Below are 26,084 nucleotides of genomic sequence, written 5' to 3' on the forward strand. Positions count from 1 at the left end.
GAGAACTGTTTTCACTGACATCTCAGTTGCAGTGTCACATTTCAGCTGTGACTTAGGAAAACCGAGTTGAATCCTCGTTTTCAACCTGAGCAGAACCTCAAAAATCATAAAGTGATTTTTGTTCTCCTTTTTAATTAACATAGTAAGCCTAGAGGAGGCAGAAAGAAGACATTTAATTTGTATTTATAATTAGTGTTGATAGACTACTAAGTATTCATGTAAGTCAACACTACCTAAAAAGGTAAACCTGGATTGGATGACTGCCTGGCATTTATTTTCTTTTATTAAAAAAAAAAAAAAATAGCATGGCATGACCATATAAAGAAAACTTACTGGATAGAAGAAACGTGAATGACTACTTGGCCGTGAATGAAAGAATCCTACTCCCCTTTGGCACATTTTACACAGGCCTAGCAAACCACCGTATTAGTTCCTGCAAAAGCCCTACACATAAAATCTATTCATTTATTTATTATTAGTTGTTACCAGTATAAATTGTTAACCTTAATTTAGCTAAGTGGTTCTATCAGTCCATTCAAAATAATTTTTCCAAATGTTGCCATCAGATTCTTATTTACTTTGAAAATAGCTCTGTGGATAAAATGCTTGGTTTTTTTGTACAGTAGGTGTTCAAGAAATGAAGTATTGGTTCTTATCAATAAATGGAGGTCTCTCACAGCTACTGAAGATGAGGTCCAGAAAAGTTGAATGACTTGACTAAGATTGTGTACCGTGAGTCTCAACTTAAGTAAATAAACGTAGCACATTTCCACTAGTTTCCTGCTTTGTCTTCTGAGAAACCCCTTGTGAAACCCCTGAAGACATTACTAATTTTCAGTTATCTGAGCAAGAAGCACCCCTAAAATGACATCTAACTATTAAGTAATGAGATATCAAATAAAGAAAGGTTTTTTATATGAGATTTAATGAAATGCAGTTAAGGCTGAATAAGACTCTGAATACTCTTGTACAGAAATCACCTCTCATTGTTCAACATGCATTATATATATTTATTCTGAAAATGTGATGTCTTTGTCACTAAGTGGTGTACAACTCTGCGACACCATGGACTGCAGCACGCCAGGCTTCCCTGTCCTTCACTGTCTCCCGAAGTTTTCACAAACTCAGGTGCGTTGAGTTGGTGATTCCATCCAACCATCTCGGCCTCTGTTGACTTTTCGCCTTTTGCCTTTAGTCTTTCCCAGCGTCAGGGTCTTTTCCAGTGGGTCAGCTCTTTGCATCAGGTAACCAAAATATTGGAGCTTCAGCATCAGTCCTTCCAATGAATATTCAGGACTGATTTCCTTTAGGATGGACTGGTTTGATCTCTTTGCAGTCCAAGGGACTCTCAAGAGTCTCCTCCAGCACCACAGTTCGAAAGCATCAAGTTTTTGGCGCTGAGCTTTCTTTATGGTCCAACTCGCACATCTGTACGTGACTACTGGAAAAACCTTAGCTTTGACTATATGTTCCTTTGTCGGCAAAGTAGTATCTCTGCTTTATAATAGGTTCGTCATAGCTTTTCTTCTAAGGAGCAGGTGTCTTTAAAGTTCATGGCTGCAGTCACTGTCCACAGTGATTTTAGAGCCCCCAAAAATAAAATCTATCACTGTTTCCATTTTTTCCTCATCTATGTACCATGAAGTGATGGGACCAGATGCCATGTTTTTTGAGTGTTGCATTTTAAGCCAGCTTGAAAACTCTCTTCTTTCACCCTCATCAAGAGGCTTTTTAGTTCCTCTTTGCTTTCTGCCATTCTAGTGGTATCCTCTGCTTATCTGAGGTTGTTGCTTTTTCTCCCAGCAGTCTTGATTCCAGCTTGTGATTCATCCAGCCCGGCATTTCTCACGATGTACTCTGCATAGAAGTTAAATAAGCCGGTTGACAGTATTCAGCCTTGATGTGCTCCTTTCCCGATTTGGAACCAGTCTGTTGTTCCATGTCCTCTTCTAACTGTTGCTGCTTGGCCTGTGTACAGATTTCTCAGGAGGCAGGTGGTCTGGCATTCCCATCTCTTGAAGAATTTTCCACAGTTTGTTGTGATCCACACAGTCAAAGGCTTTAGCTAGTCAGTGAAGCAGAAGTAGATGTTTTTCTGGAATTCCCTTGCTTGCTTTGTGATCCAACAGATGTTGGCAATTTGATCTCTGGTTCCTCTGCCTTTTCTGAATCTAGCTTGTATATCTAGAAGTTCTCGGTTCATGTACTGTTGAAGCCTACCTTGAAGAATTTTGAGCATTAGCTTGCTAGCATGTGAACTGAATGCAATTTTTTGGTAGCTCAACATTCTTTGGCATTGTCCTTCCTTTGGATGGGAATGAAAACTGACCTCTTCCTATCCTGTGGCCACTGCTGAGTTTTCCAAATTTGCTGACATATTGAGTGCAGCCATATACACTCAGTATGCAATATACACTCAATTGAGATTTTGGGGTCCTTCCCCAAGTTATTTTGCTAATTTCAGTAAGACTCATTTTAGATGATTGAAGATGTTCTACACTGTTATCCAGTTATTGTCTAAAGCAAGTTGTGAATAAAATAAAAATACATATAAGAATGAAATATATATATATATATATATATATATATATATATATATATATATAAGATTTTTTTATTGTATCACTTTCATCAAAATGGTGGTGGTATTAAAAGTAGGGCCATTTGCCTACCTTGCTTAAAGGGTATTCATTGTGCCTTCCTGGTGATTTACCATTTGGGAAATGTTTTCTAGGCTGTTTGACTCATCAGGTGTTAATATTTTGGGTGACTTAAGGCATGTTCTGTTGATAAGTTGAAAACTTGAATGTCGCCATAAATATGCAATGAATATGGCTCCAGGTTTGTAATTTAATGTGATTTCTTCACAGTAGACACAAGAGCCAAGAGCCTGAACACATCCTTATTTGGAAGCCAGCTGGTGTTTGATGAGACGCAGAAGGCTGGTTGTAGCTTTGCTTGACTGCCTAAACCTGCCTTCCTTGGTGCCTGGCTAGGGCCTCAGGCCTAAGTCCTGTCATGGCAAATGAGGTCAGAGTTGGTACTCAACACATTTGTTTCCTTACCTTCACAGGGCTTGTTGTTGTTTAAACCTAGACTGGCAATTTTAAAATGAAAGGATGATACTGCCAAGATCTAACATATATAAGAAAGTTCACTTCATTTTGACAATCTGACATCTAGCAGTTTCATTTAAAATAGTATTTGCTAAGGAATATCACTCTAGGGATTGCCAGGGAATTTGAGAAAATCATCAGCCGCCTTTAGAGTGGTTGTATTGTATTCCTCACTTAGTTCCTCTGGTAAATGAATGTCTTATTATTGTATGTAGTGATCTCAGATTATGAAAAAATATGTAAAAATAATTGATAAATTATTCTTCAGTCTTATCCTGTTTTAAAATACTGAGGAGCTAATAAGCCTTCCAGGTAATTGTGATGCAGGTGGTTTAAGGACCATATTTTGAATAATGTTTGTATATTTTCTGTGTCTTAATATTTCTCAGAGCTCTAAAAAAATTTTTTTCATCATAATTCTGTCATTCAGCCATTTCTTTTTTCTTTAAGATGACTCTTATGAAAGAATCCAGGTAGACCTTATAATTGAAAATCAAGAGACTTGAACTCTGGTCCTCTGTTAACAAAATTATGAGCCTCAATTCAGGCTGTGATGACATCTGACTTTTTCTATAACATGGAATAAGGACAAACACTTTTTTTTTGAACTTTTGCTGAGAATGTTCTGTCATTATTGAAAGAATGTTGCTGAACCTAACTACAGATAAAAGCCATCTGGAATCAAGTTTGAGTGAACTGCATGTTTTAAGAAGCCTCCACTAGAGCTTTGGCATTATTCTCATAACTGCTCCATCCCATGCCTGCTTTAGGAATAACCATTTCCAAGGGAGATGTATATGGGCGTGTCGCTTTTATGCGACAACATGGTTACGTTTGTTTCAGTTGGTTTCATATTTGTATGTGCATGCATGCTCAGTCGTGTTCGACTCTGTGATCCCGCAGACTGTAGCTCGATAGGCCCCTCTGTCCATGGAGTTTTCCAGGCAAGAATCCTGGAGTGGGTTGCCATTTCCTCCTCCATCCTACTTGTGATCAAATACTCAGTTTATTCAACCTGAGGCTGTAGGGTCAGATTGCACTGTGGTTATACAATTTGTAGAGTGGAATATAATCAGTTGTCACATTTGCTTTTACGTGTTTCTGCCCACAATTAATTGTTATGATTTTAACTCAGTTTTAAGCCTTTAGTGATAGTCCAGTTAAAGTTAAATATAAGATATTAATTTCCATTAATTATAAATACTATGTAGTATAAGTGAAGTCTGTAAGTTTTCTCATCCTTATCAAGAAATGATAGTATATGCCTATCTCTGAATTTTTGAAGATTCTAAAAATCGTTTGTGGTAGATATGTACAAATATAAAAAGCATATGGTTGTGGCTTAGAAACTGTAGCTCATAGAAGGATTAGGTTGAACAATGTATCATTGTTCCTAGGGTCAATTAGGCGTGTAGGTTTAGCTAGCTTGGGAACAGCCTCTAGCATGTGACTCTATAAATAACACTTGCACAACAAACATGGGCTTGATAAGTGAGCAATAAATCTGGGCTGACTGCCCACTTTTCTGAATTTTAGAACCAGTCCTGCCATCATAGTATTTCGAGGGCCTGACAGCAGTAACAATTTTTAAATGAAAACATTTTTCACATCTACTTTGTGTTATTCCTGGTTATCCAGTTTTATTCTTATTTTTTGTTGTTTCTCAAAAGTCAGCTTTGCTGGACAAAAAGAATCCTTTGGTTTGGTCACTTGTCTTCTCATTAGATACTTAGGTTTTGTGGTCTTGCATATACTTTTAAACACAAATTTTCTTACTTTCTTAAAGAATGGTGTTGGTTTGGTGGCCCAGATGTCTATAAGCATGAAAGCAAGCACACTTGTCTCATTTCATCTTTGTTTACCTTTGGAAACAAAGGTTGGAAATAAGTAGGAACTTCCAACAATTCCCACAATGTCCTTGATTTATAAGCCCGAGCAACAAAAGATAAATTCACAAAGACACATTTTATCAAAGGATCTATTGGAACAAGTCACTATTGCCCAAAAAGCCCCCTTTTTTTGTTTTGTTTTCCCCTGTTGCAACATAAGGTCTGAAAGGTGTGTTAGGAGATTAAGCATCTGTCAGATGTAATTTTTTAAAATTTCTATTGGTTTAGTTTGTGAATTATATTGTTAAATTCTTATGACCAATTTGTGCCATCTAATGGCAATGGCACCCCACTCCAGTACTCTTGCCTGGAAAATCCCATGGATGGAGGAGCCTGGAAGGCTGCAGTCCATGGGGTTGCTGAGGGTCGGACACGACTGAGCGACTTCACTTTGACTTTTCACTTTCACACAATGGAGAAGGCAATGGCAACCCACTCCAGTGTTCTTGCCTGGAGAATCCCAGGGACGAGGGAGCCTGGTGGGCTGCCGTCTGTGGGGTCACACAGAGTCGGACACGACTGAAGTGACTTAGCAGCAATGTCACAGAATCTTGGCAAAGTTGAAAAGAACTAATTTGTTAGGTAGCTATAAGATACAGACAATTTAGGACTACACTGCTGGGATTTTGTGAAAAAGAGGTTTTATAGTTTAGAAGAAAACTTTTTCAAAAGTAGATTATGAAAAGGGAATAAACCGTACAAATTATATAGTTAGTCTCAAGTTTATAAGTTTATGGCAGCTTCATTTTACTGGTATTAGTTCTAGATTTTAACCGAGATTGCAAGTATTTTACTGGGGGCTTGCGAGGACGCTGAACTCCTTCTCTGCCATCTTTTCTGCACCTAACATCCAGGATTTTGTAAACCACCATTTTGTTCTTACTGTGTATAACTACATTGTTGCACTTAACGCCTTATCTTGAAATATTGGTGTTTATTTCTCATTACTTAGAGTCTTCGGGGCAGGATTTTGTCTTTATTCTCAACATCTAACTTATTTATTTCTCACAAATGTGCCACACCCTCATTGCAATTGAACCCATTTAGGATTTAGGTCACGGTATTACTTGGTGGTTAAAAAATAACCCAGTAGAATAAGCTTTAAATTCATCAGAGGAGTTATTTATGCAGAGCGCTGTGTTCATTGAAATGTAGAATTGGAAGGAGAGTGAGATCATTTACCCTCCAGAAATTCATGATCTGATGGAAAAGACATCTTAGGCTTAAGCTAAAAATGCTGTTTATAGTTTATGGTCTCTAAATGCAATGGTTCTTATCTCTATCAATCCCATCAGCCTCTTTTAGTAAGAAATATTTCGGAAAGTGTTTATTACCATCCTAAAGTAAAATTTTTATGTAACTACATACATAATTTTTTAAAGTCAACATTATATCAAATGTATGCAATGTGGAGGAGAAACAAAGTAATTTATGATCAAACAATGCAGATATTAACTTAGAGATTTTTGTCTGTGTCAGTCGCTCAATCACGTCCAACTCTTTGTGACCCCATGGACTGTATGTAGCCCACGAGGCTCTTCTGTCCATGGAATTCTCCAGACAAGAATACTAGAGTGGGTAACCATTCCCTTCTCCAGGGGATCTTCCCAGCCTAGGGATCAAACCCAGGTCTCCTGCATTGCAAGCAGATTCTTTACCATCTGAGCCATCAGGGAAGTCCTATAAATGCTTGGGCCTTCTAATATATTCAAAGCTCTAATAAAGTCGTCAGGTGCCTGCATCTGTATCTAAAATTGCCGTGAACATGGCAGTTTTGAATAAAGACCAATTGTGCTGAGTTGGTAACTGAAATACCAAGGGGGCGTTGCTGTGATGATGTGATTATCCAAAAAGAATACACTATTAACAGATTTCCAAACAAAACTAAGTATAATTGATTGCCTTCCAGAAAAATTTGGTATATAACTAAAATTGTGCAAAACGTACTTTGTCTGTGTATAAAATGAAGGTTTGTGTAAAATTTGGATTTTTATATACATGAATGTCTGGCATGGCATTCAGAAGTGGTGGGAGACCATCTGCTGCATTACAGGAAACATAGCATCCAGTACTCTCTCCCCATTGGATGCTTACGACTGTGATAACCAAAAATCCCCTTTCCCCGGTTTCTAAATTGAGAACTGTTGCTTTAAATAAAAATGTGTCATACAGTACCAAATCAGTTTTTGAAAAGCTGCAGCACTTTGTTTTGTTTTGAATTAAGAGTAGGCATGAAGGGGTAGAAAAAACTCACCAGCGCGGCCAGAGCTGTAGCACAGTGGGGATGCTCTTTCTTTGTGGCGTAAGTGGTGTCCTCACTGTGTCGCAATCAGTAACTGGTGGGTTTCAGTGTACCCTTCTGCAGTAATGGTGTAGATTGAAGTTTGAATTTTTACCACAGGTTATTGGTTTTGCTTTAACTGTAACATCTAAACTATATAGCTCTTCATTTATACAAAATATTTACCCTCCAGGCATTAGTCATCCTTAAAACACAGTGTAGGTGATCCAGTCTCAAAGTAGTGTCTAAGACAGTGTTTCTCAAACTATAATGAGCACACAGATCTCCTCTGGATCTTGTTAGCCCACAGATTCTAAATCAGCGGGTTGGACAGAGCCTGAGGCTTCCTGCCAAAGTTTAGTCAATTCTGCTGGCTCGAGGCCTGCACTCTGTTTTCTTCATTTTCTTGGCCACGCCGCGTGGCGTGCAGTATCTTAGTTCCCTGAGCAGGGATGGACCTGTGCCCCCTGCAGTGGAAGCCCAGAGTCTCAACCACTGGCCACCAGGGCAGCCCTCAAGGCCCACGCTCTTCCCGAGCAGGGCCATGAGAAGTTCTTAGGTATCCATGCCTTGAGGTGTCCGAACTTAATCAGTATTACTATTAATCACTAAAATTATTTTACTAAACTACATTAGCTTAGTTCTCTAATACTTTTCATTAATGCATAACATAAGGTTTTTAGGATAGAGATAAGAAAAGTCATCAGTATTTTTCTATCACTATAAAACTCATCTCCCATAATGTTGCTAAGTATTCCTTAAGTAAAGGTTATGTATTTAGTATTTGATAGATAAAATGTACAAGAACGGATTTGAAGAGCACCTTAGAATTTGTTGGGATGGGCTTTGCCTCATTCATAAGAAGTGTAGCATTTTCTTTGCCTTTGGTTCAGGTGGATAGAATTGACCACCTTATGACTTAAGGTAAAAAGAATTGGAGTCCTTTTTAACAGTATTTCAAGATACTTGCTTATATGGATGGCATTTTTCTTTTACTTTCAAATTCCTTAGCTTCTCTTCCCTCAGAGCCAGTATGATTGTACTTGCATGGCTCCTTTTCTAGTTCATTCTTATTCTAAGCAGATAAATCGGTGCAGACTGAACTTATGGTCCAGAGGCATTTTGTTTTCTGCCCCAGAACCTGTGTCTATCTACTACATCTCTTTATCACCCATCAGAGGAAAACTAAACTCTTTTTCAGAGTTCTGAAAGCCCTGAATCTGTCATTCTCATTTAACCAAACTCATCTCATTCTTAAATATTCTCTTGACTTTACCTGTCTACTGTGAAGTTTTTCCTGTTGTGTACTAGCACAGACATGAAGTCAGAAATACTTTTGATGCTTTTGAACTGCGGTGTTGGAGAAGACTCTTGAGAGTCCCTTGGACAGCAAGGAGATCAAACCAGTCAATCCTAAAGGAAAACAGTCCTGAATATTCATTGGAAAGACTAATGCTGAAGCTGAAGCTCCAATATTTTGGCCACCTGATGGCAAAGATCTGACTCATTTGAAAAGACCCTGATGATGGGATAGATTGAATGCAGGAGGAGAACCGAACGACAGAAGATGAGTTGGTTGGATGGCATCACTGACTTGATGGAGATGAGTTTGAGCCTTCTCTGAGAGATGGTGAAGGACAGGGAAGCCTGGCGTGCTGCAGTCCATGGGGTTGTAAAGAGTCAGACATGACTGAGCGACTGAACTGACTGAAATCAGAAGAAATATTTGAGGGCTTTTTGTATACCAGGAACCACAATACTAGCTGCTTTTTTTATATGCGACTAAATTTAATCCTCAAAACCATGACAAGTAAGTAAAAATATCAGTCTTATTTTAATGAAGATGAATCCATTTGATAAAACGACCTGCCTGTACAACCCAGTTTGTCATTGGCAAATTTGAGACTGGGATTTGAATCCATGTCTTCTTTTTCTTACTATTCCATAGAGGAGAATTCTGAAATGAAGGATCTGGGTCTTGAGAAGGTTAGGTAGAAATGAAGTATTTTGTGGGCCAGTTGGGGAAAAAATTACCAGAGGAAGAACAGTAGTCTCAAGAAATAACAGCAGATGTCTCAAAAGAAACAGGTGTTTATATTAAGTTTATATTGTTGTTGTTCAGTCACTAACTTGTGTCTGACTCTGCGACCTTATGGACTGCAAGTGAGGGGGCCTGACTGATTGCCTGTTGTTGTTGTTCAGTCGCTCAGTTGTGTCCGACTCTTTGCGACCCCATGGACTGCAGCACGCCAGGCCTCCCTGTCCTTCAGTATCTTCCAAAGTTTGCTCAGACTCATGTCTATTGAGTCAATGATGCCATCCAACCATCTCATCCTGTTGTCCCCATCTCCTCTTGCCTTCAATCTTTGCCAGCATCAGGGTCTTTTCCAGTGAGTCAGTTCTTTGCATCAAGCGGCCAAAGTATTAGAGTTTCAGCATCAATCCTCCCAGTGAATATTCAGAGTTGATTTCCTTTAGGATTAACTGGTTTGATCTCCTTGCTGTTCCAGGAATTCTCAAGAGTCTTCTCTAGCACCATAGTTTGAAAGCATCAAGTTCTTCGGTGCTCTGACTTCTTTATAGTCCAGTTCTCACATCTCTACATGACTATTGGAAAAACCATAGCTTTGACTATGTGATATAGTGATATAGCACTTTGCTGGCAAAATGATGTTTATGCTTTTTGATATGCTGTTTAGGTTTGTCTTAGCTTTTCTTCCAAGGAGTAAGCATCTTTTAATTTCAAGGCTGCAGTCACTGCCTGCAGTGATTTGGAGCCCAAGGAAATAAAATCTGTCACTGTTTCCTCATCTATTTGCCGTGAAGTGATGGGACTGGATACCGTGGTCTTCATTTTTTGGATGTTGAGTTTTAAGCCAGCTTTTTCATTCTCCTCTTTTACCTTCATGAATATCTGAGGCTGTTGATATCACAATCTTGGTTCCATCTTGTGATTCATCCAGCCCAGCATTTCACATGATGTACTCTGCATATAAGTTAAATAAACAGAGTGAGAATATACAGCCTTGACCTACTCCTTTCCCAATTTTGAACCAGTCCTTTGTTCCATGTCTGGTTCTAACTGTTGCTTCTTGACCTGCACGCAGGTTTCTTAGGAGATAGGTAAGGTTGTCTGGTATTCCCATCTCTGTATGAACTTTCCACAAATTTGGGATCCACACAGTCAAAGGCTTTAGCATAGTCAGTAAAGCAGAAGTAGATGTATTCCCCACAGCCAGCTCCTCCCATCAGGAAGCTTGCGCAGAGCTAACTACAGTGACCACATGGACCGCAGCCTTGTGTGGCTCAGTGAAACTATGAGCCGTGCCAATCTGGGCCACCCAGGACAGCTGGGTCATGGTCAAGAGTTCTGACAAAACGTGGTCCACTGGAGAAGGGATGGCAAACTCCTTCAGTATTCTTGCTTCAAGAACCCCAAGAACAGTATGAAAAGCAACAAGATATGATAGCAGAAGATGAGCCCTCCAGGTTGGTAGCTGTTCAATATGCTACTGGGGAAGAGGGGAGAAATAGCTCCAGAGAAAATGACGAGGCCGGGCCAAAGCAGAAATGACATTCAATTGTGATGTGTCTGGTGGGGGTGGTTTATGTGCCATTGTGACAGTATCTGTTGAAGTAAATAATAGGGACAGTTACATTTAGTAGATTCTGAGGAAGTCTGACCCTGCAAGGAACAATATTGCATAGGAACCTGGAATGTTAGATCCATGAATCAAGGTAAATTTTACGTGGTCAAGGACATGGCAAGAGTGAACTTTGACATCTTAGGAATCAGTGAACTACAATGGACGGGGATGGGTGAGTTTAATTCAGGTGAGCATTACGTCTACCTCCGTGGGCAGGAATCCCTTAGAAGGAATGGAGTAGCCCTCAGAGCCAACGAAGAGTCCTAAATGCAGTACTTGGATGTAATCTCAATAATGATAGAATGATCTCAGTTCATTTCCAAGGCAAATGCTCAACATCACGGTAATCCAAGCCTGTGCCCCAACCACTAATGCCAAAGAAGATCTAAAAGACCTTCTAGAACGAATACCAAAAAAAGATGTCCTTTTCATCATAAGGGACTGATGCAAAAGTAGGAAGTCAAGAGAGTCCTGGTGCAATAGGCAAGATTGACCTTGGAGTACAAAATGAAGCAGGGTAAAGGCTAATAGTTTTGTGCTATTAGCTATCAGGAGAATATGTTGATCCTAGCAAACTCTCACAGGATACAACTATATTCATTCGTGGACATCACCAGATGGTCATTTCTTAAATTAGACTGATTATATTCTGTGCAGTCGAAGATGAAGAAGCTTATATGGCTGTTGATTATATAATGTTGATAACACTTGATTTGCAAAGGGGATTTTTATAAAGTAACACATGCTATCTAAGCCATCTCTCCATGAACCACTTCCAAAATTGGTTCACTGTTTTCTTAAAACAGTTGTTTATGTGCCATTGTGACAGTATCTGTTGAAGTAAATAATAGGGACAATTACTTTCAGTAGATTCTGCAGAATGATTTAGCAGAAGTCTTTAAAACCTGAGAAGGAAGTACTTTCTCAGGAGATTAGACCCTATGTTATAACAAGAGGACAATGTCTAGATAGGGAAGCGACTTGCAGGTTATCATACCTGTATCTTAATTTATACCAATGCCAAGAATCTTGTTTCCAAAGTAGGAAACAAAATAAGAAAGAGAAAAACCAGTGTCACTTCAGAGCTACAAACCACCAGATTAAAGGATTAGAAATGGAGGCATAATTCTGCATAACCAATTATCTCTTTACCAGTGCTATCAGTTAACCGATCACTAACCTCTCTAATGACTGTGCATTTTATAAAAGACAACTTTGGCTCCGATTGCAGAGCTCATCTGCTGTCCTGGATTAGGCTTTTCTGGGGCTGCCCTGGGTCTTCGGTGGAGCCTGTGGACTTCTCTAGTTGTGGTGCGTGGGCTCAGTAGTTGTGGCTTAATTGCCCCGTGGACTGTGGGATCTTAGTTCCCAGGCCAGGGATCAAACCCACACTCCCTGCATTGGAAGGCAGATTCTTAACCACCAGATCACCAGGGAAGTCCTCTGGGATAGTCTTACATGCTTCCTGATTTTCAATTCATCAACTATTAAAAGAATTCTGATTCTCTTCAATTACATTCCCTGAAAAGATTTTATTCTGTACAGTGTCAGATTATCATTTTAGAAAATCTTTTCCTATTTAGTGATCAGTACGCTAAAGTGAAAAGAACACTGAGCTAGAAGCTAAAAAACGTTTATTTTAATCCTGGCTTTGTGTGATTGGGTGTTTGGTCTACTGGGCGTTGTTGTGGAGATTTTTGTCTCCTTGTACTTAATTATTACAGGGGTTGGAGGAGGGAAGGTTGGTGATGTAGAGGTTAGTTTTAAGAAGTCTAAACAACACTGACAATACTCACACAGCAGAAGAGAATTCTAATAATAGTTCAAAGAGTACAGATTTTTGTATCAATTCATTCCTGAGTTTAAATCCCACTTCTACTGCGTACTAGTCGGCTGTCCTTGGGCATATCACTTAATCTTAATACACTAGGAAATGATTATCTTGTTCAGCCTTTGTGAGAGACTCATAGAACAGTGGCCAAGTATCATCTTTGCTGTTGAACACCATCCTGGGGAGATGGGATCTTTGAATCTCCCCACTGTAGCTTCCGGCAGCATTTCAGGTTATTATTACAGTTTTCCTGCTTCGAATTTGAAGATGTGATGGTAATGTTCTTCTTTGTAAGGTCAGAATTCCTTACGTTCCTTGCCCACGCTTCAGTTTCATAAGGTTTACATCTCACAGGAGGATATAAAGCTCTTCAAATATTTCTGCATACTGTAGCCTCAATAAACTTTTGTGGGATTATGCAAAAAGTCAGTAGTACTAATAATTCACTTTGGATTTCTTCCCGTTTTGTGGTCTACATGCATTCTACTAAGTCATCCAATACATAAGGCCAAATTCTGCAGTATAAAGTAAAAGACAGAAGCCAATAGGAGAGTGGCTCTGTATACAGCGGAGAGATCGGACCTCGGTCAAAAAGTACAGCTGCTTATGTTTCAGCAGTCTAAACTTTTGAGAGGGTCACTGTTTCCCAGCTATAACTGCTCTAGAGTAAGGTCATATCTTGGTCATAAATTCGGTCACCTTTCCTTTTCCAGAATAATAGCAGAAGCTAGTTTATTTACATACCTTGAAGGGGCTAGAGAATTTCACACATAATTTTCCTATAGTAGGGATTCCCTGGTAGCTCAAATGGTGAAGAATCCGCCTGCAATGCAGGCCACCCTGGTTCGATTCCTGGGTTGGGAAGATCCTCTACAGAAGGAATAGGCTACATAAGCTTCCTCTGTGGCTCAGCTGGTAAAGAATCTGCCTGCAGTGTAGGAGACCTGGGTTTGATTCCTGGGTCATGAAGATCCGCTGGAGAAGGGATAGGCTACCCACTCCAGTATTCTTGGGCATCCCTTGTGGCTCAGCTGGTAAAGAATCCGCCTGCAATGTGGGAGACCTGGGTTCGAGCCCTGGGTTGGGAAGATCCCCTGGAGAAGGGAAAGGCTACTCACTCCAGTATTCTGTCCTGGAGAATTCCATGGACTATACAGTCCATGGAGTCACAAAGAGTCAGACACGACTGAGTGACTTTTACTTTCACAGTAGGTGTAGCAGCTAGACTATTCTTAGGAACAAGATGAACTAAATTTAAAATTATTTTCTATGTTATATATAACTACTCATACATTTAACTCTGAAGATACTGTTTTATGAGTTTTTCTTAATTTTGTCTCCTTGGTTTGTATATTTTGGTTCTGTTATTTATAATTTGACAATTTTTAGAATCTTCAGTTTAAGCGAAAATTCTTTTCAACCCTTTTCTCAGATGAGTATTTATGTGAACTCTCACTTACCTGCATTCTTAAATAGCACACACTGCTTTAATATTTATGCCGTTTGCATGTTCACTGAGCCCTACTGTATACCAGGCATTCTCCCAGGTGCAGTTTATCAGTAAGTTTATATTCCAGTAGGAATAGAGATTGTGTTTCTTAATATTTTGTCATCTTTTATTAAGTCTTCAATACCATGCCATTATATTCCCTCTTCAGCATTTATGTAGTATATTTGTTTTTCAGTATATATTGCAAAGATTTATATTTTCAAGTATTGTACTTTTCGTGTGTATTTCCGGTACAGAAATTGCTTTCAGAATTCCTGGACACCACGCGGTCCTGCTGTGGACTGGCTGTGTGACCTTGTGCATGTGCCTCGGGTCTTGTTTCAGCGTTTGTTCACTTACTTGGCTGGGTCAGGTCTTGCTTGCTGCCCGCCGGACCTCCGTGAGCCGGGCTCGGTCCTTCAGTGGCGGCACTGGCTCCTGTTGTTGTGTACAGGCTCCAGTTTGCACGGGTTGCAGTTGTGGGGCATGCGGGATCCTAGTTCCCCAGTCAGGGATTGAACCTGTGTCCCCTGCATTGCCAGGCAGATTCTTAACCACTAGAGCTCCAAGGAAGCCTTCAGTCCCTCAGTTTTCTATTTGCATAGTGGAGGGTACACCCTCGTTAATCCTCGTAATGATAGATCTTTCAATAAGAGAGTAGAAGCCATCACACTGGAATGCAATGAGCTGACCAACCGTGAAATCATTTGCCCCTGCCTCGCCCCTTCTCCCCCACCCCCTGGTACAGTGGACGCCGTGTCTACACCTGCCCTTCTCATGCTCTGATGGGTGGCTGGAACTCTTCAAATGCTCCCTGAGCACATCTTCAGCTGCTCTGTTTTCAGTCACATTTAAACGCTTGAGTTTCTTCCTCCTGAAAAAACAAAAATCCATACCCATTCATTGGTGGTTTTTCTTACCTCCTATTAACTCGACCCTCATCACGCCCCTGAAGCTGCTCTTGCCAGTGTTACCAGTAATCTCCTTATTGCTGTTTCTAGTGGGTCTGTAGTGTTTGCCTGTGATTACATTTTTGGAAAAGAAGATGGGTGTTGATAAGGTTAGTCCTTAAGGCTGCAAGGACTTTGGGAGACGGTTTGATGTCCTTAGGTCAGAAAGGAAAAAGTTTTCATTAATTCATTGACAAATATTTATCAAGCACTCTACTAATCATTGAAGATATGGTAGTTAACAAAATAAGTAAAAGTGCCTTTTCCTCTGGAGCTTATTGGAGAAAATAGATGAATACAATAAGTATATTATGTGTCAGATAAAGATAAAAGATAATCAGAAATAAAGCGAAGAAGGAGTAGAGTTTAAATATGTTGGATTTTAAATGCCATGACTACAGAAATCCTCACTGGGGATAAGCCATTTGAGCAAAGACCAGAGGAGATGAAGGAAAGTCCCGTGCAGATATCTGGTGGAGGAGTAGGCCTGGCAAAATTTCTTAACAAAAAATACTTCTTTGTTGTATGAAATGTTTTTATAAAGATTCTTATTCTTGTGGTAAAAAGGAAACTAGATATTTTTAGATGTACTGCTACAAATTGACTTTAGGATAAAACAATATTCATTATTCTTATAGAATAAGTGAAGACAAAAATTCTAAAGTTAATCTTGTTTCATATTCCTTTTGACATCTAAATGGTTACATGCTTTTATAGTTGGGACAGTTTGTTATCATTGTTGTTCAGTTTCTCAGTCCTGTCTCTTTGCAACCTGTGGACTGCAGCCCAGGCCTCCCTGTCCTTCACCATCTCCTGGAGTTCACTCAAACTCATGTCCATCAAGTCAGCGATGACATCCAACCATCTCACCCTCTGTCGTCTCTTTCTCCTCCTGCCTTCAATCTTTCCCATCATCAGGGTCTTTTCTAATGAGTCGGCTCTTCGCATCAGATGGCCAAAATATTGGAGCTTCAGCTTTAGCATCAGTCCTTCCAATGAATATTCAGGATTGATTTCTTTTAGGGTTGACTGGTTGGATCTCCTTGCAGTCCAAGGGACTCAAGAGTCTTCTCCAACACCACAGTTCAGAAGCATCAATTCTTCAGCATTCAGTCTTCTTTATGGTCCAACTCTCACATCCATACATGACTATTGGAAAAACCATAACTTTGACTAGATGGACCTTTGTTGGCAAGGTAACGTGTCTGCTTTTTAATACACTGTCTAGGTTTGTTGTAACTTTTCTTCCAAGAAACAAGTGTCTTTTATTTTTGTGGCTGCAGTCACCATCTGCAGTGATTTTGGAACCCAAGAAAATAAAGTCTGTCACTGTTTCCATTTTTACCCCATCTGTTTGCCATGAAGTGATAGGACTGGATGCCCTGATCTTAGTTTTTTGAATATTGAGTTTAAAGCAGTTTTAAGCCAGCTTTTCACTCTCCTCTTTCACTTTCATCAAGAGATTCTCTAGTTCCTCTTCGCTTTCTGCCGTAAGGGTGGTGTCATTTGCAAATCAGAAGTTATTGATATTTTTCCTGGAAGTCTTGATTCGAGCGTGTGCTTCATCCCGTCCGGCATTTCACATGATGTACTCTGCATATAAGTTAAATAAACAGAATGACAGTATACAGCCTTGACATACCCCTTTCCCAATTTTGAACCAGTCCATTGTTCCATGTCTGGTTCTAACTGTTGGTTCTTTACCTGCATACAGATTTCTCAGGAAGCAGGTAAAGTGGTCTGGTATTGCCATCTCTTAAAGAAATTTTCCACAGTTTATTATGATCCACACAGTCAAAGGCTTTAGCGTAGTCAATGAAGCAGATGTTTTTCTGGAATTCTCTTGCTTTTTCTATGATCCAGTGGATGTTGACAATTTGATCTCTGGTTCCTCTGCCTTTTCTAAATCCAACTTGAGCATCTGGAAGTTCTTGGTTCGTGTACTGTTGAAGCCTGACTTGGAGAATTTTGACCATTACTTTGCTCTCATGAAATGAGTGCAGTTTTGCAGGAGTTTGAACATTCTTTGGCATTGCCCTTCTTTGGGATTGGAATGAAAACTGACATTTTCCAGTTCTGTGGCCACTACTGAGTTTTCCAAATTTGCTGAAATATTGAATGTAGCACCTTAACAGCATCGTCTTTTAGGATTTGAAATGGCTCAGCTGGAATTCCATCACCTCCACTAGCTTTGTTCATAGTGATGCTTCCTAAGGCCCACTTGACTTCACGCTCCAAGATGTCTGGCTCTAGGTGAGTGATCACACCATTGTGATTATCTGGATTGAGAATATCTTTTTTGTATAGTTCTTCTGTGTATTCTTGCCACCTCTTCTTAATATCTTCTGCTTCTGTTAGGTCCATACCATTTCTATCCTTTATTGAGCCCATCTTTGCATGAAATGTTCCCTTGATACCTCTAATTTTCTTGAAGAGATCTCTAGTCTTTCCCATTCTATTGTTTTCCTTTATTTCTTTGCATTGATCTCTGAGGAAGGCTTTCTTATCTCTCCTTGCTATTTGGAACTCTGCATTCAAATCGGTATATCTTTCCTTTTCTCCTTTGCCTGTCACTTCTCTTCTTTTCTTAGCTATTTGTAAGGCCTCCTCAGACAGCTGTTTTGCCTTTTTGCATTTCTTTTTCTTGGGCATGGTATTAATCACTGCCTTCTGTACAGTGTCACAAACCTCTGTCCGTAGTTCTTCAGGCACTTAATACTTCTATGTTTGGGACAATTTAGATGATGGCATATTTATTCCTTAAAGAAAAGTAGATCTTTTTTTGAGTAAGTGAAACCTTTGCTGAAGTAACATAGGATAGCTCTGTACCTCTCTAAACTAGCTTACTGAGGTTCAACAGAAACCTTTTTAGGAGAAGAAATTTTAGCATTTGTACACTTAGTAGCATTTCAGCAAAGTAGTCACTCTTAAGAGCAGTGAAGCTATACATTCTCTGCATTATATTTAAAAGCCTAATTTGTTTAAAGGAGATGAAAACCGTAAGAACAGATTTATGGATTGCCTCCTCTATCTGGGAAGATTTGTTGTTCCATTAGTCATCAGAATAGGGTCTTCCTAAACCCTCAGGTGGACTTCAATCTAGTTATGAAGGATTAATGTGATTTATGTCATTGGTTAGTTTTCAGAGAAACCAGCTGTTAGATATTAGAAAACCTTCAGCAGTTAAAATCCTGAACCTGCCATCCTCTTCTCTTTCACCCCTCACAAATGTAACAGATTTTCAGAAGTACTGCAGACAAGGAGTAGGCAGGTGGCACACGATTTCATTAAAATTTAAGAGGTAATAATAATGAATCACTGGCCACTTTTCCTGGTTTCTTAACATTATAACAGGCAGTGAGAAACAGCATTTCCCTACATTTTGGTTGTTTTCCAGGTTTCAAGTTTCTCTCCTTCAGTATGACTGTATTATCATGTGTACTGCTTTATAAGCACGAGACTATCTAGAAAACATTTTATGGTTGTTTGTGAAGGATGGAAAAAGAGCCGTTAGTGGGCTTGACAGGAAGGTGATCTCTTGGAACGGGGTGTTCACATATCCAGACTTGAACAAGGTTTTACGTGTATTGTCTAGACCTGAGCAATGGTAGTGCAACTGCTGAAAACCACCTGCGACTGGTGAAGAAGTGCTGGTCAGGCAATATTTGAGAGACTGTGTACTCAGTTAAATGTTTTCTCTCAGCATTGTTAGTTGCTCTGTAAGAGCATTCAGCTGTCAGGTTTCATTGTTATTCCCAAGTGTACAAATTTTTCGCATTTTTACCCCCTCTGTTTTCCTCTTCTTTCTCCTTCCTTAGGAAGAAGGATTGTCCCATCTCCAGGAGATAATATTTAAGGTCTGTTCTAGCCTGAGCACATGGCAAGCCACCCCAGCGTTCTTGCCCGGAGAATCCCGTGGACAGAGGAGCCTGGCGGGCTTCAGTCTGTGGGATCACAAAGATTTGGACAGGACTGAGCAACTGATCACAGCACAGCACTAGTCAGAGCCTAGATCCCTGTGTTATTGATCAAATAACATTATTGACGAGAGCATTCGGGTTTCAAGAAAATTAATCACAGGGTCTCATTTCCTTCCATTTACATGAGTATCATGGGGATGATTCAAGAAGAGAGAAATCAGATTTGAAATTTAAACAGCCATAGAAAAAATGACTTGAGTTTTTTAAAAAATAACGTTTATTTCTAATGCCCTTCCACACCGTTTTCAAAGATGGTGAATTCATGACTGTCTTTAGGTTTTCCTGTTATTAAGCAAAGTTCTGTAATTTTGCCATCTAGAGAGAAACACTGTTAAAACATTCTAATGTTAGAATGTATAGCTGATTCACTTTGCTCTATGGAAGAAACGAATACAATATTATAAAGCAGATATACGCCAGTGAAAATTCATTAAAAAGAAACCTTTTGATGTGTATCCTTCCCATGTGCTTTCACCACACAGTTTTAAACAATTAGCTCCATGCTGTACATACTGTTTTACAGTCTACTTTAAAAGGCTGTGAGTGATTGAAAGTCACTCAGTTGTATCTGACTGTTTGCAACCCCATGGACTATATATACTCTGCCTTGGAATTCTCCAGGGCAGAGTACTAGAACGGTAGCTTATCCCTTCTCTAGCAGATCTTCCTCACCCAGGAATTGAACCGGGGTCTCCTGAACTGCAGGCGGATTCTTCACCAGCTGAGCTATCAGATCAGATCAGATCAGATCAGTCACTCAGTCGTGTCTGACTCTTTGCGACCCCATGAATCGCAGCATGCCAGGCCTCCCTGTCCATCGCCAACTCCCGGAGTTCACTCAGACTCACGTCCGTCGAGGCAGTGATGCCATCCAGCCATCTCATCCTCTGTCGTCCCCTTCTCCTTGCCCCCAATCCCTCCCAGCATCAATCTTTTCCAATGAGTCAACTCTTCGCATGAGGTGGCCAAAGTACTGGAGTTTCAGCTTTAGCATCATTCCTTCCAAAGAAATCCCAGGGCTGATCTCCTTTAGAATGGACTGGTTGGATCTCCTTGCAGTCCAAGGGACTCTCAAGAGTCTTCTCCAACACCACAGTTCAAAAGCATCAATTCTTCAGTGCTCAGCCTTCTCCACAGTCCAACTCTCACATCCATACATGGCCACAGGAAAAACCATAGCCTTGACTAGATGAACCTTTGTTGGCAAAGTAATGTCTCTGCTTTTGAATATGCTATCTAGGTTGGTCATAACTTTCCTTCCAAGGAGTAAGTGTCTTTTAATTTCATGGCTGCAGTCACCATCTGTAGTGATTTTGGAGCCCAGAAAAATAAAGTCTGACACTGTTTCCACTGTTTCCCCATCTATTTCCCATGAAGTGGTGGGACCGGATGCCATGATCTTCGTTTTCTGAATGTTGAGCTTTAAGCCAACTTTTTCACTCTCCACTTTCACTTTCATCAAGAGGCTTTTGAGTTCCTCTTCACTTTCTGCCATAAGGGTGGTGTCATCTGCATATCTGAGGTTATTGATATTTCTCCCGGCAATCTTGATTCCAGCTTGTGTTTCTCCAATCCAGCGTTTCTCATGATGTACTCTGCATATAAGTTAAATAAGCAGGGTGACAATATACAGCCTTGACGTACTCCTTTTCCTATTTGGAACCAGTCTGTTGTTCCATGTCCAGTTCTAACTGTTGCTTCCTGACCTGCATACAAATTTCTCAAGAAGCAGATCAGGTGGTCTGGTATTCCCATCTCTTTCAGAATTTTCCACAGTTTATTGTGATCCACACAGTCAAAGGCTTTGGCATAGTCAATAAGGCAGAAATAGATGTTTTTCTGGAACTCTCTTGCTTTTTCCATGATTCAGTGGATGTTGGCAATTTGATCTCTGGTTCCTCTGCCTTTTCTAAAATCAGCTTGAACATCTGGAAGTTCACAGTTCACATATTGCTGAAGCCTGGCTTGGAGAATTTTGAGCATTACTTTACTAGCATGTGAGATGAGTGCAATTGAGCATTCTTTGGCATTGCCTTTCTTTGGAATGAAAACTGACCTTTTCCAGTCCTGTGGCCACTGCTGAGTTTTCCAAATTTGCTGGCATATTGAGTGCAGCACTTTCACAGCATCATCTTTCAGGATTTGGAATAGCTCAACTGGAATTCCATCACCTCCACGAGCTTTGTTCGTAGTGATGCTTTCTAAGGCCCACTTGACTTCACATTCCAGGATGTCTGGCTCTAGTTCAGTGATCATACCATCGTGATTATCTGGGTCGTGAAGATCTTTTTTGTACAGTTCTTCTGTGTATTCTTGCCGTCTCTTCTTAATATCTTCTGCTTCTGTTAGGTCCATACCATTTCTGTCCTTTATCGAGCTCATCTTTGCATAAAATGTTCCTTTGGTATCTCTGATTTTCTTGAAGAGATCGCTAGTCTTTCCCATTCTGTTGTTTTCCTCTATTTCTTTGCATTGATTGCTGAAGAAGGCTGTCTTATCTCTCTTTGCTATTCTCTGGAACTCTGCATTCAGATGTTTATGTCTTTCCTTTTCTCCTTTGCTTTTCCCTTCTCTTCTTTTCACAGCTATTTGTAAGGCCTCCCCAGACAGCCATTTTGCTTTTTTGCATTTCTTTTCCATGGGGATGGTCTTGATCCCTGTCTCCTGTACAATGTCACAAACCTCATTCCATAGTTCATCAGGCACTCTATCTATCAGATCTATCTGAGCTATCAGGGAAGCCCAAAAATTGAAAGCCAGATAACATCTAATGAAAGGGACTAGTTAAATATTGTTACATATGATGTACTATATATTGAAGATATTTTAGAATAATATTTAATAGCATAGAAACTAATAATCTGTATGCTGTGCTATAATCTGTATTATTAATATTTTCTATGCTATTAAATATTATTCTAAAGTATTTTCAATAGCTGCAGTACAGTACATCATATGTAGCAATATTTAATTAGTGCCTTTCATTAGATATTATCTGGCTTTTATAAATTAAACAGAAGAGAACGATAAAGTTCAGGTAGTTTCATGGGTTTAAATTTCATTTTTCCTTCACAGAAATAATTACACTTCTCTGGAAGATGAAAACTAATATTTTTTTTGCATGCTCGTAAACCAAATACTGTGTAAGATGCCTTGTAGTTTCATATTCATGTAATTTTTAGCTATTTTTAATCCCCAATATTTTAGATAAAGATGTCCATATGCATATGTATTAGACATTTTGTAGTAAGTTAATAGTACATAGAAAATGTTTACCTGAAAAAGTCCTTCAATAATCAATAGAAGACAGTCAAAACTTAGCTTGTATTTCTGTTTTGGCTTTTAAGTATATAATATAATAAGAATGTTTAATGTTTTTGTGCTTTGTTCAGTGTAAAGGGTTTTAGGTCTTCAAATTATATGGTTAATTGGCATTTATAGCTTTGGGAGGAAAAAAAGTGGGTGATTCCCTAATGAATTTTGGGTTTAACTTATATGACTACTGTTATAGATGATTTATAAATCACATTTCAACTTTAAATTATGGCAGATAATTGTCTACTAGGTGAAAATGATTTCCCTTCGCTTAAAATTTCCAACATAACTTTCAGATTTTGCACTTCTAAAGTCTCAGAACAGAACGTTCAGTGATAGAAGGATGAGGAAAGTTTGCAGAGGAAGGGTGAGGGCGGTGCGGCGGTAAGACTGCTTTCACGGAGCTCACTTAGAGTCCTGCCTGCTAGCTCGTACAGCCAGCCTGTTTTGAGAAGCGAGGCTGCTGCTTGTAGGGCCTCGTCTGTGTTATCTAACGCAGGGGATGTTTTTGTCTCAGTCACATAGATCAGACAACAACCTGGCAGGACCCCAGGAAGGCCATGCTCTCCCAGATGAACGTCACCGCCCCGACCAGCCCACCGGTGCAGCAGAACATGATGAATTCGGCCTCGGGTGAGTGCAGTGCTGTCGTGAGGGCACGCCACGTGGTGCTTTGGCGAAACTTTCTGTGGGAGACAGTCGTTATTCTTTCAAGGAAACTGGAACATGGGTGATGGTTACTTTCTATCCTCTTGCATGAGAGAAACTTCTTTATTTCAAATAGCCGACTATACCAAACCCTTGTTTAATCATGAATACATAAGGGACTTGGTGATTGAAAGCCAGCAGTTTTCCAAGTTTCATTTCTGAAGTGAGTGTCTCAGATTCCTAGTTTGGTTAATGTTGACATGCTCATGCTTTATTTACCGCTTTCTTGTGTCCGAGACCTTAGAGTTGAAGTTTCCCTCTTCCTTTTGTGGTTTGGACGGGAAGCCACCTCTTAGCGTGAATGTTTGTTCTACTTTGAGAATAACGGGAAGGGAGCAACTTATAAAACCCCAAAGCACCTTTCTTAGGGCTGGTACATGCTATTTAACGCATTGCCACCTTTTTCATAGAAGATAAACCTGAGTGTACGTTTTTTTCTGTCTCCTATTTGGCAGTTTACTTAAATTTGCTGTTTTTCTTATCTGTGTAATTGGGAGTAACAATGCCCTTTATTATAGAGAGGAAGACAGTAAAGGAAATAATATACATATAAAGCTTTTATATTACACTTCTAATATGGAGTGGGTACTAAGTAAAGGTTTAGTTCCTTCTTCCCTATGTCAGTTAGATTTTGGATGGCTTCTTTCTTCTTTGTTACATAGGCCCAAGGCCGTAGCTACCCATTATGCATCTTTGTGCATGGTAGGAAAAGGGCTTCCCAGGTTGCGTTAGTGGGTAAAGAACCTCCTGCCAACGCAGGAGACTGAGAGACACAGGTTCAATCCTTGGGCCGGGAAGATCCCCTGGAGGAGGGCACAGAAACCCACTCCAGTATTCTTGCCTGGAGAATCCCCATAGACAGAGGAGCCTGGTGGGCTACAGTCCATGCGGTCACAAAGAGTCGGTCGGACACAGCTGAAGCGACTTAGCACTCATCCCGCCCCCTCCTCGGGGAAGATGCCCCCCAAGCCTGGGGTCGGGGCTTGGAGCCTGTGGGCTGGGCCTCTGACCACGCCCCTGCCCCCGTGCTTTACCCGCCTCACTGAAGTCCTGGGTCAGGGCACAGATGGCAGCAGCAGTGCCCGTGATGGCCTTCCCCCTCACAGCCCTACCCAGCAGACCGATCAGTGCGATGCTGTTGGAAGCTGCACTGTAGATTTTCTTAAACAGCAGCCTTTGGAAAGGGACTGGTAGAGGTGGAGAGAGGGGTGCAGTTCCTTGTAGGAAAGCTCATGAAACTCAAAGTGTCCTTCTACCCTAGAGGTGATGACAGTGTGTTAGGACGTTCTGCTGTTCCGTAACTCCATCCTTGCCTTCGATGGGTTGAACACTTGAAAGAATTGAAGAAAATGAAAATCAAGGCAAGATTCGTGACTGAGCTTTTCTTGTCATAAAACTTCCATTTTATCTGCGCTTATTTTAATGTCAGCACCTTTACTTATCCTCAGAACATGTTTTATGTGTGACATGGAAGTTAAACTTTTTTCAAAGGCCAAATATTATGCAAGTATTTATTGACTAATATTTTTACTTGACAGCTATTTTTTTGATTATCAAATATCCAAATAAAAGTTGTGTAAGCTGCTTTGTATTTATAGTTCAAAGAAGATGATGCTCATTTTTCATTTTGTCATAATCCAACTAAAACTATACCTGGGAAATTAGTAAAAAATAATTCATTAATTTAACTTTTATCTTGGAAGATCAAGCATTTTGCTTCTATAAGATTGACTATTATACTTTAAGAACATTGGTTTGTTTATGTTTTTCCTATTAAATTTTCTAACAGTAATGGTCTAAGGAAAATAATTGGAATCAAGTTTATGTTTAAAACCAAAAAGATGTATCAAATTGGTATTAATGGATTTTAGAATATTTGTGTATATTTTTATTTCAGCTCTGTGTTTTGTAAAATATGAAATGTGTTTTTCTGTACTACATAAAAATTACTAGACATGCTTGCTGCTGTGTTAATTAAAGAGGTGACTTAGGGAGGAATGGTTTGAGTAAAGTGGCAGGAGGCACAATTGTAGTGGGTTGGTGTGTTTTTGTGGGGAGGGGCTGGGAGTTGTATGAAGAGAGGCTTAGATGTGGAGAGTTGAAGGCAGGACCTGAAATGGGAAAAGCCACCCCTCAGAGACCTGGGCATGCTGAAGTGGTGGTGTGGTGTGTGCTGTTCTCTGCTTAGTCGCTCGGTCGTGTCCAACTCTTTGCAAGTAGTCCCCAGGCTCCTCTGTCCATGGGATTCTCCAGGCAAGAATACTGGAGTGGGTTCCCTTGCCCTCCTCCAGGGGATCTTCCCAACCCAGGGATCGAACCCAGGTCTCCTGCATGCAGGCGGATTCTTTACCATCTGAGCCACCAAGGTGTTAAATAATAACAGGAAGCCCTATTTACATGCCAGGCTTCCTGCTAAGGTCATTTTGTACAGTCCCCATAATGGTCATTAAATTAGGTGCTGTTATTAGTCTCACTTCACATTTGAGAAACCTTGAGTGGCTATTTAAAAATGGAAGACTTTGTGTTGTTGCCATGCTTTGGAATGAATGCCATGGGAACTGTAATCTTGATAACCTCATGTTCATGTACAGTTACAGCCATAATGTCATGTTAATAAGGATTCAACTCAGGGGCTTCCCCTTCTCCGTCTGAACCGAACTTAGGGTGTTTGGTGACTGCATTCTCCACTGAGGTACAGAGCATCATTTCTCAATAGCTTTAAGAGAAAATGATCTTATCTCTCAGTCAAGGATTTCTCCTAGAGTACAGCAGCAGAAGTGATACTCCTCTGTGCTTGGAAAATAGTCTTTTGAGTTTTCAAAGCCTGGAGCCTGTGAGCAAGAATTGTGAGGATATTTAAATAAATTTTCAGGGTATT

At 40.0% G+C, this 26,084-nt stretch overlaps 1 protein-coding gene across 12 annotated transcripts in view; it reads left to right on the plus strand.

The window, feature by feature from the left end:
* Positions 1 to 26,084, plus strand: part of YAP1 (Yes associated protein 1) — a 135,137-nt gene that overhangs the window by 41,795 nt on the left and 67,258 nt on the right. For all 12 annotated transcript variants that reach the window (XM_027563929.1, XM_027563931.1, XM_027563933.1 and 9 more), the window contains exon 3: positions 23,016 to 23,131. In XM_027563929.1, coding sequence (XP_027419730.1) covers positions 23,016 to 23,131 — 116 coding nt within the window. The remainder of the gene's footprint in view (positions 1 to 23,015; positions 23,132 to 26,084) is intronic.

Source organism: Bos indicus x Bos taurus, chromosome 15, assembly GCF_003369695.1.
Source record: "Bos indicus x Bos taurus breed Angus x Brahman F1 hybrid chromosome 15, Bos_hybrid_MaternalHap_v2.0, whole genome shotgun sequence".
Lineage (NCBI taxonomy): Eukaryota > Metazoa > Chordata > Mammalia > Artiodactyla > Bovidae > Bos > Bos indicus x Bos taurus.